At 17.9% G+C, this 16,263-nt stretch overlaps 5 protein-coding genes across 5 annotated transcripts; 3 read left to right on the top strand and 2 right to left on the bottom strand.

Annotated features, from left to right (window-relative positions):
- Positions 1 to 294: 294 nt before the first annotated feature.
- On the bottom strand, positions 295 to 1,355 carry PADL01_0628400 (secreted ookinete protein, putative; the record flags this gene model as incomplete). Its single annotated transcript, XM_028681027.1, has 5 exons — positions 295 to 329; positions 602 to 675; positions 801 to 940; positions 1,054 to 1,116; positions 1,263 to 1,355. 5 exons carry the CDS (start codon positions 1,353 to 1,355, stop codon positions 295 to 297), a joined length of 405 nt encoding a protein of 134 aa, XP_028537445.1.
- A 1,853-nt stretch (positions 1,356 to 3,208) lies between these two features.
- PADL01_0628300 (conserved Plasmodium protein, unknown function) lies at positions 3,209 to 5,173 on the top strand (the record flags this gene model as incomplete). The annotated part of the gene is made up of 1 exon (XM_028681025.1): positions 3,209 to 5,173. One exon carries the CDS (start codon positions 3,209 to 3,211, stop codon positions 5,171 to 5,173), a length of 1,965 nt encoding a protein of 654 aa, XP_028537444.1.
- An 880-nt stretch (positions 5,174 to 6,053) lies between these two features.
- On the top strand, positions 6,054 to 7,902 carry PADL01_0628200 (CPW-WPC family protein; the record flags this gene model as incomplete). The annotated part of the gene is made up of 10 exons (XM_028681024.1): positions 6,054 to 6,175; positions 6,305 to 6,440; positions 6,536 to 6,596; positions 6,686 to 6,725; positions 6,848 to 6,894; positions 6,978 to 7,038; positions 7,147 to 7,235; positions 7,381 to 7,457; positions 7,620 to 7,698; positions 7,772 to 7,902. 10 exons carry the CDS (start codon positions 6,054 to 6,056, stop codon positions 7,900 to 7,902), a joined length of 843 nt encoding a protein of 280 aa, XP_028537443.1.
- Positions 7,903 to 8,259: 357 nt separating this feature from the next.
- Positions 8,260 to 9,451, bottom strand: PADL01_0628100 (sec14-like cytosolic factor or phosphatidylinositol/phosphatidylcholine transfer protein, putative; the record flags this gene model as incomplete). Its single annotated transcript, XM_028681023.1, has 3 exons — positions 8,260 to 8,442; positions 8,535 to 8,693; positions 8,819 to 9,451. 3 exons carry the CDS (start codon positions 9,449 to 9,451, stop codon positions 8,260 to 8,262), a joined length of 975 nt encoding a protein of 324 aa, XP_028537442.1.
- Positions 9,452 to 12,275: 2,824 nt separating this feature from the next.
- Positions 12,276 to 15,885, top strand: PADL01_0628000 (cullin-like protein, putative; the record flags this gene model as incomplete). The annotated part of the gene is made up of 2 exons (XM_028681022.1): positions 12,276 to 12,327; positions 12,476 to 15,885. 2 exons carry the CDS (start codon positions 12,276 to 12,278, stop codon positions 15,883 to 15,885), a joined length of 3,462 nt encoding a protein of 1,153 aa, XP_028537441.1.
- Between the last annotated feature and the right edge of the window lie 378 nt (positions 15,886 to 16,263).

Here is a 16,263-nt window from a genome sequence, read left to right as displayed (position 1 = left end):
GTATGTGCGTACTGTGTAATTTTTTTTTTTTTTTTTCTTTTTTGTATATTACATATAAACAATTAAACAAAAAAAATATATATGTATATATATATATAGTATGATTTTATAAAAATATATTTTTTTTATTAACAATTTCTATAATTGAAAATAAGAAAAAAAAATTATTAAATCATGTCTTCATAAAATCAAAGGAACCTCTTTTAAACTACAACATTCTTCTTTTCTTCTATGTTTTCTCATAAGACTTTTATATAATATAACCATATATTACTATTAACATTTGAACCTTAATTATTCTTCTAAACTTTTCATGTATGCATTAACATCTATAAAATTTATATACAAATATTTATTTACATACATATATAACTACATTTATAAAAATTAAAAAAAACACGTATAAATTGTACACATAAGAATAAATCCAAATTCCTTTTTTACAATTTAAAATGTTATATAATAAGATAGAAATATACTGTAAAATTTTCTATATCCTCTTATATATATGTAATAGTTATAATAACCCGTAAAACATATATATATATATATATATATAAATTAATTCATAATAAATATATTTTAAGATATTTCATATTACCTTTAATAATAAGATACTGTAATGGATTTGGCAAAAGAGCTTGTAAAGGTTCAAATGCTAAAGTAACAATATCCCTGAAAATTTATGTATATATACATTATCATTTATTTATACATATTAAACTGTCACAACATAATATTATATATATATATATATATATATATATATTTTTTTTTATTTTCAGAATATATATACATACTGTATTCTTTTTTTATGAATTTTTAATAATTTTTGTTTATCGTTCATAAATTCTTCTTCGTCAACTTTCCTATTCATTTCCTCTACCCTCATTAAAGAATCTAAGGCCTCAAGGACTTCTTCTGTATCTTCAACAGGTGCCTTTAATATAAAATCAAATAAATTAAAACAAAACTTATAATAATTCTTATATATATATATATATATATATGTATATATAACAATATAATTAGGTTTCCCTTTTATATTTTTACATGTATGTTTATCTTAAAATCTTCGTCCCCCTCCAACATTTTTTTTAACTTGGAACGATTGGCCTAAGTAATAACCATATATGATTAAATATAAAAATAAATCAGTTTAACAATTCATCATGATAATTTGGAATGTGTTACATTTTAATAATGATATAAAGTATAAAAATTATTCTTTTCATATATAAATATTTTATTATTTCTCATACTGGACCTATTGGAATAATTTTCTCATTTAAAACAAAGACATTCTCAACTAGACACCAAATAAATAAACAAATAGAGAATATTGAATAATTCATTTTGCTAATTTATACAAAAAATTTTATTAACAAAAAAAAAAAAAAAAAAAAAAAAAAGAAAGTTCTATATATATATACTTATATATATAATACAAATAACAGGGTCTTATATATAAATTTTTATAAATGAACTGAAAAAGAAACATATATCTTTTGATTTTTTATTCGACAAATTTTATTAAACAATTTAACCATGTGTAAAATTTAGACATTTTCTTATATTCTCCAATAAGAAAAAAAAAAAAAAAAAAAAAAAAATATATAATAATGTAAATACATCTTTCCAATTCTTTATTTTGTTATTCTATTTTTTTTTTCCAACATAATACAAAAAATAAAAAGTAATGTTAAACGAAAGAATATATATATATATATCATAGTTTATACTATATACGAAGGATATAGAATTATATTTTTCCTTATCAAAATTAATACATATGAAACCATTTTTAAAATAAAAATATGAGCATGTTATGAATACCAAAATAGGTATTGTTAAATTTAATTTACATAATTTAAGTTTTATAAATATTTACATCTTATTAAAAGATTTTGATTAAAACATAATATATAGTTCTTTTTTTTTCTTTTTTTTTTTTATATTATGTGTTTGAATAAAAATATTTTCCTTTCTTTAAGAGGTACATAATATATGTCGTTATAATTTAAAGCAACCTTTCATATTCCCTTTAAAAAAAAAAAAAAAATTACATAATATATATATATATATTATATACATAATATTAAATATGTAAAATATAAAAAGAATTATTATGAGGTAAAACCTTAAACAAATGTACAACCATAAGAAAAAGAACCTATTTTTTAAATATCATAAATTAAAATATTTTCAAAGTGAAAAAAGAAATTAGTCATATAACACGAAAATTTTAACATTAAACTTAATGTATATATAATGTATATTTATATATTTTTTTTTTTAATAAAATATAATATTTTTTTTGACCACATATTTTTTACACCCAAATTTTACTTTTACATAATGATTCTTCGTCTCGGTTGATTCAACAAAAAAAAAAAAAAAAAAAAAAAAAAAAAATATATATTATTATGTTATATATATATATATATAATATTTAAAAAAATAAATCATTATGTACTAATATTTATAATTTATGGCTTGTTACTCTACCATTTTATTTTTTTTTTTTTTTTTTTTTTTTTTTTTGTTTTTTTTTTTGTTTTTTTTCTTTTGCTTTTTTGTTGTTTTTTTTTTTATATTTAAATTTTTCTTAATATTTATATCCACATATATAATTTTTAAAATAAAACTTACATTTAATTTTTTATAAACCCTTTGTACTATATATATTTATAGAATGTGAGGGAAATAAAAATGGAAAAACTCAAGTTCTATAATTATATTATATATATATTATATATATATATTGTAATGTATTTTTATATTTGAAATTAAATTTTTTTTTTTTTTTCTTTTTTTTTTGTTTATTTCTTTTAATACATATTTTAATATTATATTGTTAATATTTATCTTTAATTAAGTTTTAAAAATACAATTGTTGTATTAATATATATTTTATATTGTGCTGTTCAAAAATTAAAGGAAACCATAAAAATATAATACATTAATTAAATAAATATAAAATAAATATTAATATATATATATATATATATATATATCATATTTTTTTATATCCGCCTTTTACACAAATTGTTACTCATTTTAAAAACATAGCTTATTAATTTTTTTTTTTTAAGAAATAACATAAATGGTTTATGTCAATTAAATTTTTCTTCTTTTTTTTTTTTTTTTTTTTTTTTTTCTCTATACCTAATTTAATATATATTATATTTTAAATGCCATAGTACAAATGGAAAATGAAAGTAATGATAAAAACCAAAACACAAAAGCATCAACATCAATATTTAAAAAAAAGAAAAATGGAATAAAAGAAGTTACAAGAAAATGCCTTAACTTAATAGATATAAAGTATAATAATTTAACGACCCTAATAGGTCGTAATAATAATAATAATAATAATAACCATACTAGTACAAATACTCCAAATAATAATTCTAATATTAATCATTCTAATAATAATAGCTGTCGTAGTAGTTCTAGCTTTAATAATAAAACCAATGATGTGTTAACAAATTATCAGTTTAGTGATGATGAAATAAAATTTTCTTCTGATGAGAATTCTAGTAATGATAATTATTTTTTAGAAAGTTCATATACAACCAATGATTTTAAAAATTTATTAGGATGGATACCAAGAAATTTAAAAATATCAGAATGTACTAATACTGATTCAATTCCATGCGCTTTTTTTTTCTCAAATAATAATGAAACTAGGAAGAGTGACAAAATTATTTTATATTTACATAAATTTAATGAAGATCTTGGTACTATTATTCCAACTATTAATGCTCTACATAAAAAATTAAATATTAATATAATTGCTATGGAATATTCAGGATATGGAGTAAGTTTTGATAAATATGAACAGAAATTAGTATCCATAGTTAATGATGCCTTTACTATATTAAAATTTATTATGAATCATTTAAAAATATCATATAATAATATATGTATTTTATGTTATGAATTCTTGGCTAGCTGTGCTATTGAAGTAGTTAATCGTTTTGAAAACACATACGGAAAAAATAAGCCATTTGGAGGTCTTATACTTATCAAACCAAAATTTTTAAATATAATTAATAATATAACAATTATAGATAATGAAAATTATGATGATATCACCTTAACAGATACTGCTATTGATGATATTATAATCAATAAAAATTTTATGCACCAATTCTCATCCAATCAAAATTTAGATGAAGATGTACCCATCGAACGTAAACAAACAGAAGCAGATGATTCAACATATAAAAAAAAAGTACCTAAAAAGAAAAAAATGAAAAAGAAAAATATAAAAACAAAGGAAAATAAACAAAACATACCAAAACAGGAACAAAATAATAACAATAATAATAATAATAATAATAATAATAATAATAGTAATTGTAATAATAATTGTAATAATAGAATGAACAGAATAAGGAATAAATTCTTCAGAAGGAAAAATAATAAAAATGAATTATATGATAATAAAAATACAAACGATAATACACAAAACACTTGTGATTATTATAAAGAATATAATGGAATAGTTACATGTGACATGTCCTTATTTTATAATAGCGATTATAAATATATTTTAACACAAGATAATGATATACCATATCAATTAATGAAAAGAATTTTAAAAGATACTTTTGATATTAATCATATTAAAAATACAATTAAATCTATATCTTGTCCAATTTTAATATTTCACCCAGAACATTATTCATATAAAAATTCTTCTTCTAATATTATTTTAAATGATGCTACTGAATGTTATAAAAAAGCTGCATTTTCTTTTGATTTTATGAATGAGGATTTTATTACGTCCTTCAACTGGTTTTTCTCACAAGAATCAGATATACAAAATAAAGATAAGTTATTTAAAAACTTGTTATATTTGTATATACATCCTATGTATAATAATATAAATTCTAATGATTATAAAATAAAGAATGAAACCGATCAGGAAAATAATCATAATAATAATCATAATAATTATAATGATATTATATCTGCAAATTCACAAAACAATTTTAATGATAAATATATAAATAATGATAACCATTTAAATAACACTCAACAAGCCAACAACAATTCATATAACAATAAAAAAGATTTTAAAAATGATATACAAAATGATATTCAAAATTATATAAATATACCAAATGAAATTTTTATATGTCCTGAAATAAATCAAAAATAAACTTATACATTTATTGGGTATTTTACTTTAAAGATTGAATTATTAATTAGTATATATATATCCATACGATGATTATTAATATATATATATATATATATATATATATATATATTTGTTTTTTTATTTATATTAAATGTTCCTACTAATATCAATTAAAAAACAAAAATTCCGTCTTAATTATTAACAATACATAAAAGTTTTTTTTATTTCATTTTTTATTTTATTTTTTTGTTTATGTCTATCCATCATTTTAAAAGAGAGAAATAATCTTTATTTTTAATATTTATATTATTAAATTTTGCATTTTAACATTTGATACTCATTTGTTGATTTGTGTTTATATATATAACAATTTGACTAGTTTTTTTTTTTTTTTTTTTTAATTTTTTTATATATAAATTTTTTAATCTTTTGTGGCATTTATAATTCAAATTTAATTTTATTTTAATTAACAATTCATATAATATTTTTAATTATGTCTATATTTAAGTTTTCTTTTTAAACATATGATTTCTTCATATTGTTATGTAATTAATTAACCTTCGATACTTTAATTAAAAAATATAATAATAAAACAATTCTGAATTGCAAAATAAAAAAAAAAAAAAAAATTTAAATAAATAAGGTTTTTTCTAGTCATTGTTGTTTCTATATATTGATGTATATACACCTCATATATATGAATTCATATTGTTCTAATATTGTAAATATAAAATTGATTTGAACTTATGAAATGTAGAATAATTCAAATGATATTATTATATATATTATATGATATAATAAATAAATGTTACAATGATTATTTGTTAGATGATATATTAATATATATATATATATATATTTTTTTTATATTACAATAATAATAATACTTATAAAAAATATGAATCGTATATTATATCTTGTCTTTCCTTATATTTTGTTCCTCATTTTATTGAGAACGAATGCTTATAAAAATCCTCGTTTTAGTTCTCTTAGTACTAATTCTGAAAAAAGCATTTCGGAGTATTAAATAAAAAAATATAACACTCACACATATATATACAATATATGTATAAAATTATTAACCTAATTATTCATTATTCATTATTTATTGTTTATCATTTATTAAATTTTTTATTATCAACTATCTAGAGATTTGAACAAATTATATAAAATAAACGAAGAGTTAGTTACAAATGAAAGAGAAGATGAGGATGAAGACGAAGATGATCAAGACGAGTTACAAAATTCAAATTTTGAAGACATCGCACACAAAAGTCTAGAAAATGTAACATTATAGAAATATTTTATAATACATGTCTTATATATCAATTTTGTTTTTAGTCTTTTTATTATTATGATTATTGTTATTATTATTTTTAGGCTGAAGAAGAAGCAACTGTTGATCTAGAAAACGCAGAAATAGAAAATCTTCTGGACGAAGGTTATTAATACTTATTAATATATATATTTTTTTTATTTCATATATTACATTTTATATATGTCTAATAATCATTTGTATTATATCTTCAGAAATATATAGAATTGTACAAGAAAGATTAAAAAAATTATGGTTGGATAAAAATATAATATATTATTAATAAAAGCATATAATTTTTTTTTATAATTGATAATTCATATAAATATTAATATATATACATATTATTTATTCATAACCAACTTTTCATATCATAGGTATATTGGAAAGTGTAGAAGAGATTATACAAATATATGTCCTATAGGTTTAAAATAAAAACACATTAAGCTTTGTATGATGTATATAAATGTATATATATATTTGTTTTTAAATATTTAAATTTATAAGATTGGAATGTATCTGCTTATGACAAGAATCTTTGTATTCCACCTGAGAAATACGAAGGAGAGTTAACAACAATATTAAAAGAAAAAAAATATATATATATATATACATATATGATATATTTACTTATACGCAAACATATACATATTTATACATTTTTATATTATAACAGATGTAGATCTATAGATTTCTCTAAGAGTACCAATTTAGATAAAGAGCTTTTTTCATGGAAATGTGAGGTTGAATGGCCTTGTATTAGTGGTATATATATATATGAACACTAAATATTAAATATAAAAATATATATTATTATGTATTCATTTTATTATATATTATGATTACTTATTAATAAATTATTCTATTTCTTATATTACCTTATAATTTTATGCACTTCTTATATACTAAGCACCTAAATTAAAAATTATGGATAAATGCCCTTTTCGCTGGACATACATTGACAATAATTTGTGTATAGCACCAGAGGTACAAAATGAAATAGAACATATGAAAAATATATATATATATATATATATATATTATTTATTTTATATAATCAAATAATAAAAATGTGTTTATATCTAATGTGTATTAAAAGATAAGAATTATTCTTATATTATCTTATTTTTTATATTTTATGACGTAAAGGATTATATAGGGCATTGCTCTCCTGCTATGGATTTCTCAAATTATAATTACGAAATGAGGATTAGATGGGCTAATGAATGTAAACACAAAAAATATAAAATATATATATATAACATTATATATTTTGAAATTATTTTTATTAAATATTATAGGCAATGTCGAATGGGATACATTACCTACATCAGAATATATACCTCTAAGGCATAAAAAAATAAGAAACAATGTATTAGGGGGTCCAGTAGAAGAAAGTGGAAACGTCACGAATATTACAAATAAAAATTAATTTTTTTAACATCTAATTTGATATATCTATATATATTTTTGTCTATTCAAAAGACACTTTTCAACAATTGCATAGATATAAATATTTAATGATAATCCTTAAAAATATAATATTCTATTAAAAATATATCAATTTTAAAAGTTTGTTATTAATTAAAACTTAAAAAAAAAAAAAAAAATTAAATAAAGCGAAATAATAAATTAAATAGTATAAAATGAAAAGATCAATATTATATATATATATATATATATATATATATATATATATGTATGTATGTATCATATTTAACAATTATCTTTTATTATATTAAAAATTAAATAATTACAGATTAAAAAAAAAAAAAAAAAAACATTAATTTCATTTACCCACAAGTGGGCTATTTTTCTCAGTTTTAGTTGTTGTTAATTTAGACAAATTATTTTGAATTTCTTCTTTTATTTCCTCTTCATTTAAATTTAAGGGATTTTCAAGGTCATTCTGAAAACCTGGAATACATCCATTTTTGCATTTGCACTTTCCGCCTAAATAAGTAGGTATGTCCTTGAAAAAAAAAATATATATAAATATATAAATAAATAAATACATATATATATATACATATATATATTATATTATTTTTCAATTTAGATTACATTTTTGTCAACTAGCAAATTAAACCAGTCACAGTCAGCTGGCTCTTTATGAGAAAAGCTTCTTGGAATTTCAAGTTTATTTAATGTTCTTCTGCTTATTCCAAAGGTTTTTAACGTTTCAATAGTCACTCGTATATATGATGGTGCATTTATTAAATACTACAGAAAAATATATATATATACATATATGTCTACATATTGATTTCATTAAATCACTACTCATAATTATTTATTATATATACATTTTAATTTTTTTTTTTTTTTTTTTTTTTTTTTTCACTTACCGTTTTTCCAACCAGCTGCGGGTGCAAAAATTCAGACAATTTAGACGTATTTGCAAAAACCCTAAGAAATCTACGATCAAATTTTTTTAACATAAATCCCTTTAAATCTATAAAACGATATGTTCTACATAATGTTTTACTTTTTTTTGTTTGTTCGTTACATACAGAAAATTCATGTTCATTTGAATATACTATATAATCTACTAGTATATTTTCTGGTACATTATCTAATAATAATGTAAAATTACATAATTTTAATCTTGCTATTACTACAGGTTGTTTATCTAATGTACATTTATGCTCACATGCTGCTAATGCTTTTTTTATAAAAGAATAATATGGCTTTACCCTATCTGGAAATATTATATTATTATGATAATCATTATTTTCTTTATTATTATTTAATAATGGATATACATTTTGTTTTCTCCATGTTACTGCTTTCTCTATAGAATTTACTGCTTCTTCTAATTTATCACCATATGACAAAATATATCTTATTAATATTGTATCTTCTATTTTTTCAATTACACCTTTTTCTTTTAATAATGTTTTAAGTGAATTTAATTGCATTTCATACTTCTTTAACAAATTATCTAAGTTTCTTGATACACATCCCGAATCGAAACTCATTATTTTTAGAATTATAATTTATAAATTTTAAATTCATAAAATGGTTATGCATACAAATACATACATACATACATATAAACATATATATATGTTTACCTCATAACTATGATTAATTTTTTATGCAATTGAAAAAAAAATAAAATAATAATAAAAATATGCAGTAATAAAATTTTCATATATTCATAATTACTTTGTATGATACATAATAAATAAAAATTTTAAGACAACACACAACGTATGGTAAGACACTACTTATATGACATATATATGTTCATGTGTATTTGTTAGAATTTTCTATTTAATTTTAGTATATATATATATTTTATATATGTTAAATAAAATGTATGCAAATATGTATATAATATATTACTTAAAAAAAAAAAAAAAAAAAAAAAAAAAGTACTATTATATATATATATATTTAAAACATACAAAATCTTAAATTTTATTAACAAAAGGATTCATAAAAAAATATTATATATAATTACGTACTTTTTCAAATACATATATATATATATATATTATTTATATATCATTCATATAGGATATTGAAAATACTACTAATAACGAAAAAAAAGGAAATATCAAAATACAAAAACAATATTCTTAAATTTAACAATAATAATATAACAATAAAAGAAAAAAAGAAAACACTATTTTATTATTAATTAAAAGCAGTAATATAAATGAATGAAATGTTAATAATTTAAATACAAAAAGGAAAATAGACACATATATATTTAAAAATATCACAAAATTTTGTATATATATCTGTATTTATATTAATTTTTATATCTAAAATAAAATATATATGTATATATATATGAAAGGATAAAAATAATATATGTGACAAGAACAAAAACAAAAATATAAAACTATTTATATTCTCCATAAAATTACAAAAATGAATAAATAAATATTATATTATATATATATATTATATTTATTACACATTATATAATTTTATATGGACATAAATATATAACACGGCATCCATATATAATAATATATATATATATATATATATATATATATATATATTATTTATATGATATTATTTTACAATGTCTCTTGCAGAATACTTATAGACTTACATTTCACATATGTAGAATATAAATATTTTTAAATATTAAAAATATAAATTAATAACATTTATATATAAAAATAATGACATTTATAGTTAAAAAAAATAATAATAATAAAATAACGTTCACTATATATATAATGTAGCCCATTTAATAATAAGCAAGAATAATCTTTATTATTTAACATAGGGTATTATAATATATATATATATATATTTTTATAATCCTTAATTATCTTATTTAATCGTTATAAATTATATATTTATATTTCTTTATAAATTTCATTATATAATATTCTTATTGTTTTTTTCTCCCCCCTCATTAAAATTTGATATACTATTAAAACATGATTAAAACTTATATAAAAAAATGAAAATAATTAAAAATGAACAAATCATGGAACAAAATAATTATTTAAAAACAATTAATTTCTCTTTAATATATATATATATATATATATATATATATATAATATATTTGAATAATACAAATTTAATTATAGTCGTCTTGAATGTATTGCTATAAATATATAGCTTTATTTTTTTATTTTTATTATTTTTTTTTTTTTTGTTATTGTTTTGTTTTCATTTTAAGATCAAAATAATCGTACAACTCCTCCAAAATTATAATATATATATATAAAATATTTTATATGTTGTATATTAATATATATATATAATATATATATTAATAATGTATAAATTCAAATATACATATAAAATAAATATATATGTATATATAAAATAATATTTTTTTTTACCAAATTCATATAAAGGCAAAAATATTTACATTATTATAAAATAAATATTATAATATATTATAATAATATAATAATATATATTTTGTATATATATAATAATAATATATTTTATAAAAATTTATATAATTATATATACATGCACAAAATTATAAGTAAAATTTCATTTATTGGAAGGGAGCTATAAATTTTCATACATATTAAGAAAACAATATAATTATAAATATTAAATATATATATGTAGGTATTTTATATATATATAAAATTAATATAAATGTATTTATGTATTTTATTTATATAAAATATATTATATATATAATATAACATATTATATATTATTTATATGTAAAATACATATTAATATTATATATATTATATAATAATTCGTATGTTCTTTTAAAACGCTGAATTAAACATACCAGAGATATATCTTTTTTTTTTTTTTTTTTTCCTTATAACGATATAATATATATTTTTGTGTAAATTTTAGAAATGAATGATCTCATTCCATATGATAATTTTTTGATTAAAAATGAATTTATATTTTTTCATCAAAAATTTCTTTTTTTTTTGCTCCAATAAATAAAATATATATATCATATATATAATAATATATATGTAATAACATAAAATATTAATATATATATATATATATATATATATCATACATATATAAGAATATTTCATTCTACCTATTTATTATTATTATTATTTTTTTTTTTTATTTTAAATACACCCTAGACGTACATAAAAATTTAATATGCTTTTTTTATTTTAAAATTATGTTTAAACTTTATGTACAAATTTAGATTTTTCTTAATTTTCGATTATATATATATATATATATATATATATATATATATAAGTCAATTATGTGCTTCATTCCCATAGAAAAGCAAAAAATAATAAATATAAATAATTATAGGTACATATAATATATAAATATATATATATTACATATAATAAATAATATATAAAGTAAATGGATCCTACAGCCGTAAATAATTATCCGGTTTTTTATGTTAAAAATAAAGGTACGTAAATGAATATTCCATATTCGAAATAAAAAAAAAAAAAAAGCAAAAAGGATTATATATATATATATATATATATATATATATAATATACATATTTGGCATATATGTTATACATTTCTTACATGTTATTTTTGTTTTTGTTTAGATTTTTCAAACGTAGATAATGAACATATAAGATGTAGCTTAAAAAGATTTGAAGAATATATACATGAGTGCTTCAGTATATTACCATATAATAAAATCAAAATACAAAATGAAGAAAAAATAATACTTCAACAGTTTTGTGATGTCCTTGTTTTTAATCAATGTGAACAAATAATATGTGCTATTATTGAAAAAGAGTGTAATGAAAAAACAAAAATATTTTTCCAAGAATTAGAGATAAGAATTAAAAATAATGAATTTAAAAATAATGAATTTAAAAATGATGAATTTAAAAATAATGAATTTAAAAATGATGAATTTAAAAATGATGAATATAAAGATAGAGAAGAAAAATTTTTAAAATTATTTGTTTCCATATGGAATAATTTTTCTTTAGTACTTAATCACATATCTGATATATTACATTCTTTTATTGCTTACAGCAAAAATATGTGTTGTAATTTTTTCGAACCCTCACAAATTTTTAATTATATATGGAAAAAATATATTAATGAATATGTTATAATAAAAGATATGTTTATATCTTGTATATGTAATTATTTAACTTATGATAAATTATATTGTGAAAAATATATTTATGAATATTTATCTGTTAACGTTTGTAAGAAATATGGAAGAAAAAGATATGACTTTAAAAAAAAACAAATCATTCATATTGAACGTTTACAGAGAATTCAGAAGAGTTATCAATTAAATAATGAAACAACAAACAAACAAACAAACAAAATAAGTGAAAAGAATCATATAAGTATAAAGGATGATTCAACAGAGAATATTAGTAATAAAATAAAAAAGGAAGATTATATACAAATGGGTGATAATAAAAATAGTGATGATAATAACAACAGTGATGATAGTTATAATAGTGATGATAATAATAATAATATTTTTAATAGTGATGATAGTTATAATTCTAATTCTTCTATTTGTGATACAAAGGAAAAATATAGAAATAGCAAAAAAAAAAAAAAAAATATTAACGATAAAGTTTTATCCTTAAGTATACAAATTACCGATATGCTAAACTTATATGAAGATTTCGAAGGTATTTATAAAAACGAAACTTATACATTTTATAAAGAAAGAATTGAGAAATATAAAAAAGATATTGAAACTTTAGGTTATGAAAATTGTAAGTTTGATTTCCCAATAATTGTCGAAAATTATTTATGTCATGAACAAATAAGAAGTCAAAAATTTTTAAAAGAACATACAGAAATAAGTATTTTAAATATGTTAAAAGATCTTTTATTAGTTAAAAATAAAGATATTTTATTTAACGATTCTTATATTAAATATTGTATAATTAATGAAAAATATGAACCATTAAGATCTATATATTTATATTCTCTAAATTTAGATAATTTAGAAAAATTTTCTAATATTTTTTTTAATGTAGTAGATAATATTGGAACAGAACTAATTAATAACGTTATAAATAAAAGAAATGATTCAAGTTTATTAAATAATGCAATTGTTAAATTAACCAATTTTAAATTAAATGTAGATAGAATTATTATTATGTCTTTTACATATTCTTCTTATTTTATGAAAAAATGGAGAGAAAGTTTTGAACATTTTATAAATAAAGGTATACAAGCAGAAACATATATGCCAATTATACTGAGTATTTATCTTAATAATTTATTAACAATGTATAATGCATGTTTAAGAAAACTAAAAAAATATTATATACTAAATAGAAAAATTAAAAATAAAAGAAGCCTATTCAATAATCTACTTTTTGAGGTTGATTGGAATAATTATTGCACACAACCAATAACAGAAACAGTTGACTTTTATGATATATCAACTGATAGTGATAATATGCTAGGAATAAAAAAATATTTACGAAAAAAAATAAAAAATAAAAGAAAAAACATAAATTGTGATACTTCGGGTGATTATATGAAAATGAAACAAATGGACAACAATATGTATAATAATAATAATAATAATAATAATAATAATTTATATGTTAATAATGATTTGCATAAAAATGTGTATCATGACAATTTCAATATAAACAAACGCAATAATGAAGCTATATGCTTTTATCTTTTTAAAATAAATAAATTATTTAAAAAATATCATGTCATAGGGAAATATATTATGAATATGATAACTGTTATTCTTAGCCTTTTTAGATATGTAAGTGATAAAGAAAAATTTGAAAAATATTATCGAACATATATGTGTAAAAGATTAATAAATGATGCAAGTTTCAATATTGTTTTAGATGTTAAAGTTTTTAAAACACTTAAAAAAGAATGTGGAGCACAATTTACGAAAAAAATAGAAATCATTTTAAAAGATATGAAGTTTACATCTAAAGCTTTAATGAAATTTTATAAAGATCTACCAAAAAATGTCAACTACTTTTTAAAAAGGAAAAAATATGCAGTTAATATAATTTTTAATGAATCATGGGAATATGTAAATACAGAAAATAATGTAATATATCCTCAAATGATAAAAATGTGTAATGAAGCTTTTCTTTTATTTTATAAGAAGTATAATAAGTCCAAAAATATTAAATTCTTACCTCTATTAGGGTTATGTACTCTTAGGATGTATTTTAAAAATATGAAGGAAGGAGGTTTATTTAATTTGGAAAATGAGCATATTGAAACGGACAAAAGGGACGATAATAATAATAATAATAATAAATATAGTGATGATGATAATCAAAAATGTAGTGATGATGATAATAGTAAAAGTAGTGATGATGATAATAGTAAAAGTAGTGATGATGATAATAGTAAAGGTAGTGATGATGATAATAGTAAAGGTAGTGATGATGATAATAGTAAAGGTAGTGATGATGATGATCTTGAGAATGAAGACAATTCCAGTACTTATAACAAGAAAGCGAAAAAAAAAATTTATATTACAGTTACCATATTACAAGCACTCGTTTTGTTATTATTCAATAAAAAAAATGAATTTCATATTAACGAAATAAAAGAATTAACAGGAATATCAACTGAAAATATAATACGATATCTAAAATCCATATATACGGAAGGAGAAACACATATTTTAATTTATGATAAAGAAAAGGAAACATTAAAATTAAATTTCGCATTTCGTTCTATGAAACAATTTCTTATTGTTAATTATAATGATTCATTATATAAAGACGATATGGGTACAACTAATTCATTATCACAAGAAGACAATGAAACAGAAGATAAAAGTTTACACATAGATGCAGCTATTGTCAAATATTTAAAAAATAATGGAAAATCATCAGAAAGAAAAATATGCTCTGTTGTTAAAGATCAAATGGATACCGTATCAAATGAACAAATTAAAAATAGAATAAGTTCACTATTAAGTAGAGAGTTTATATTTTTCAAAAATAATAATTATCATTATGAATTGTAATATAATATATTTGTTTATTCATATAAAAATTAACATGTTCTATATATTTTTTTTATATAATATTTGTTTCCTTTTTTTTTTATGTATCTTTTATAATCATTCATAATAAATCTTATTTTTTACATATCCTTTCTTTATTATATATGCTAACTTTTACATGTTTACAAAATTTGTATTATTAACAAACATTTGAATAATATTAATTTTTTATGCCATGGTTACGATTAAAAAAAAAAAAAAAAGAAAAAAGAGAAACATATGGCCATGCAAAAGTATGTGTTCACGTTTAAACAATATTAAAATATTTTTCGTAACAAATAAGGTTTTTTCCTTTTTTACAAAAAAAAAAAAAAAAAACAAATAAAATAAATAAATAAA

This window comes from Plasmodium sp. gorilla clade G2 (assembly GCF_900097015.1).
Source record: "Plasmodium sp. gorilla clade G2 genome assembly, chromosome: 6".
NCBI classification, from domain to species: domain Eukaryota; phylum Apicomplexa; class Aconoidasida; order Haemosporida; family Plasmodiidae; genus Plasmodium; species Plasmodium adleri (nom. inval.).
Note: the sequence above shows the minus strand (reverse complement) of the source record. Positions and strands in the feature narration are given on the sequence as shown.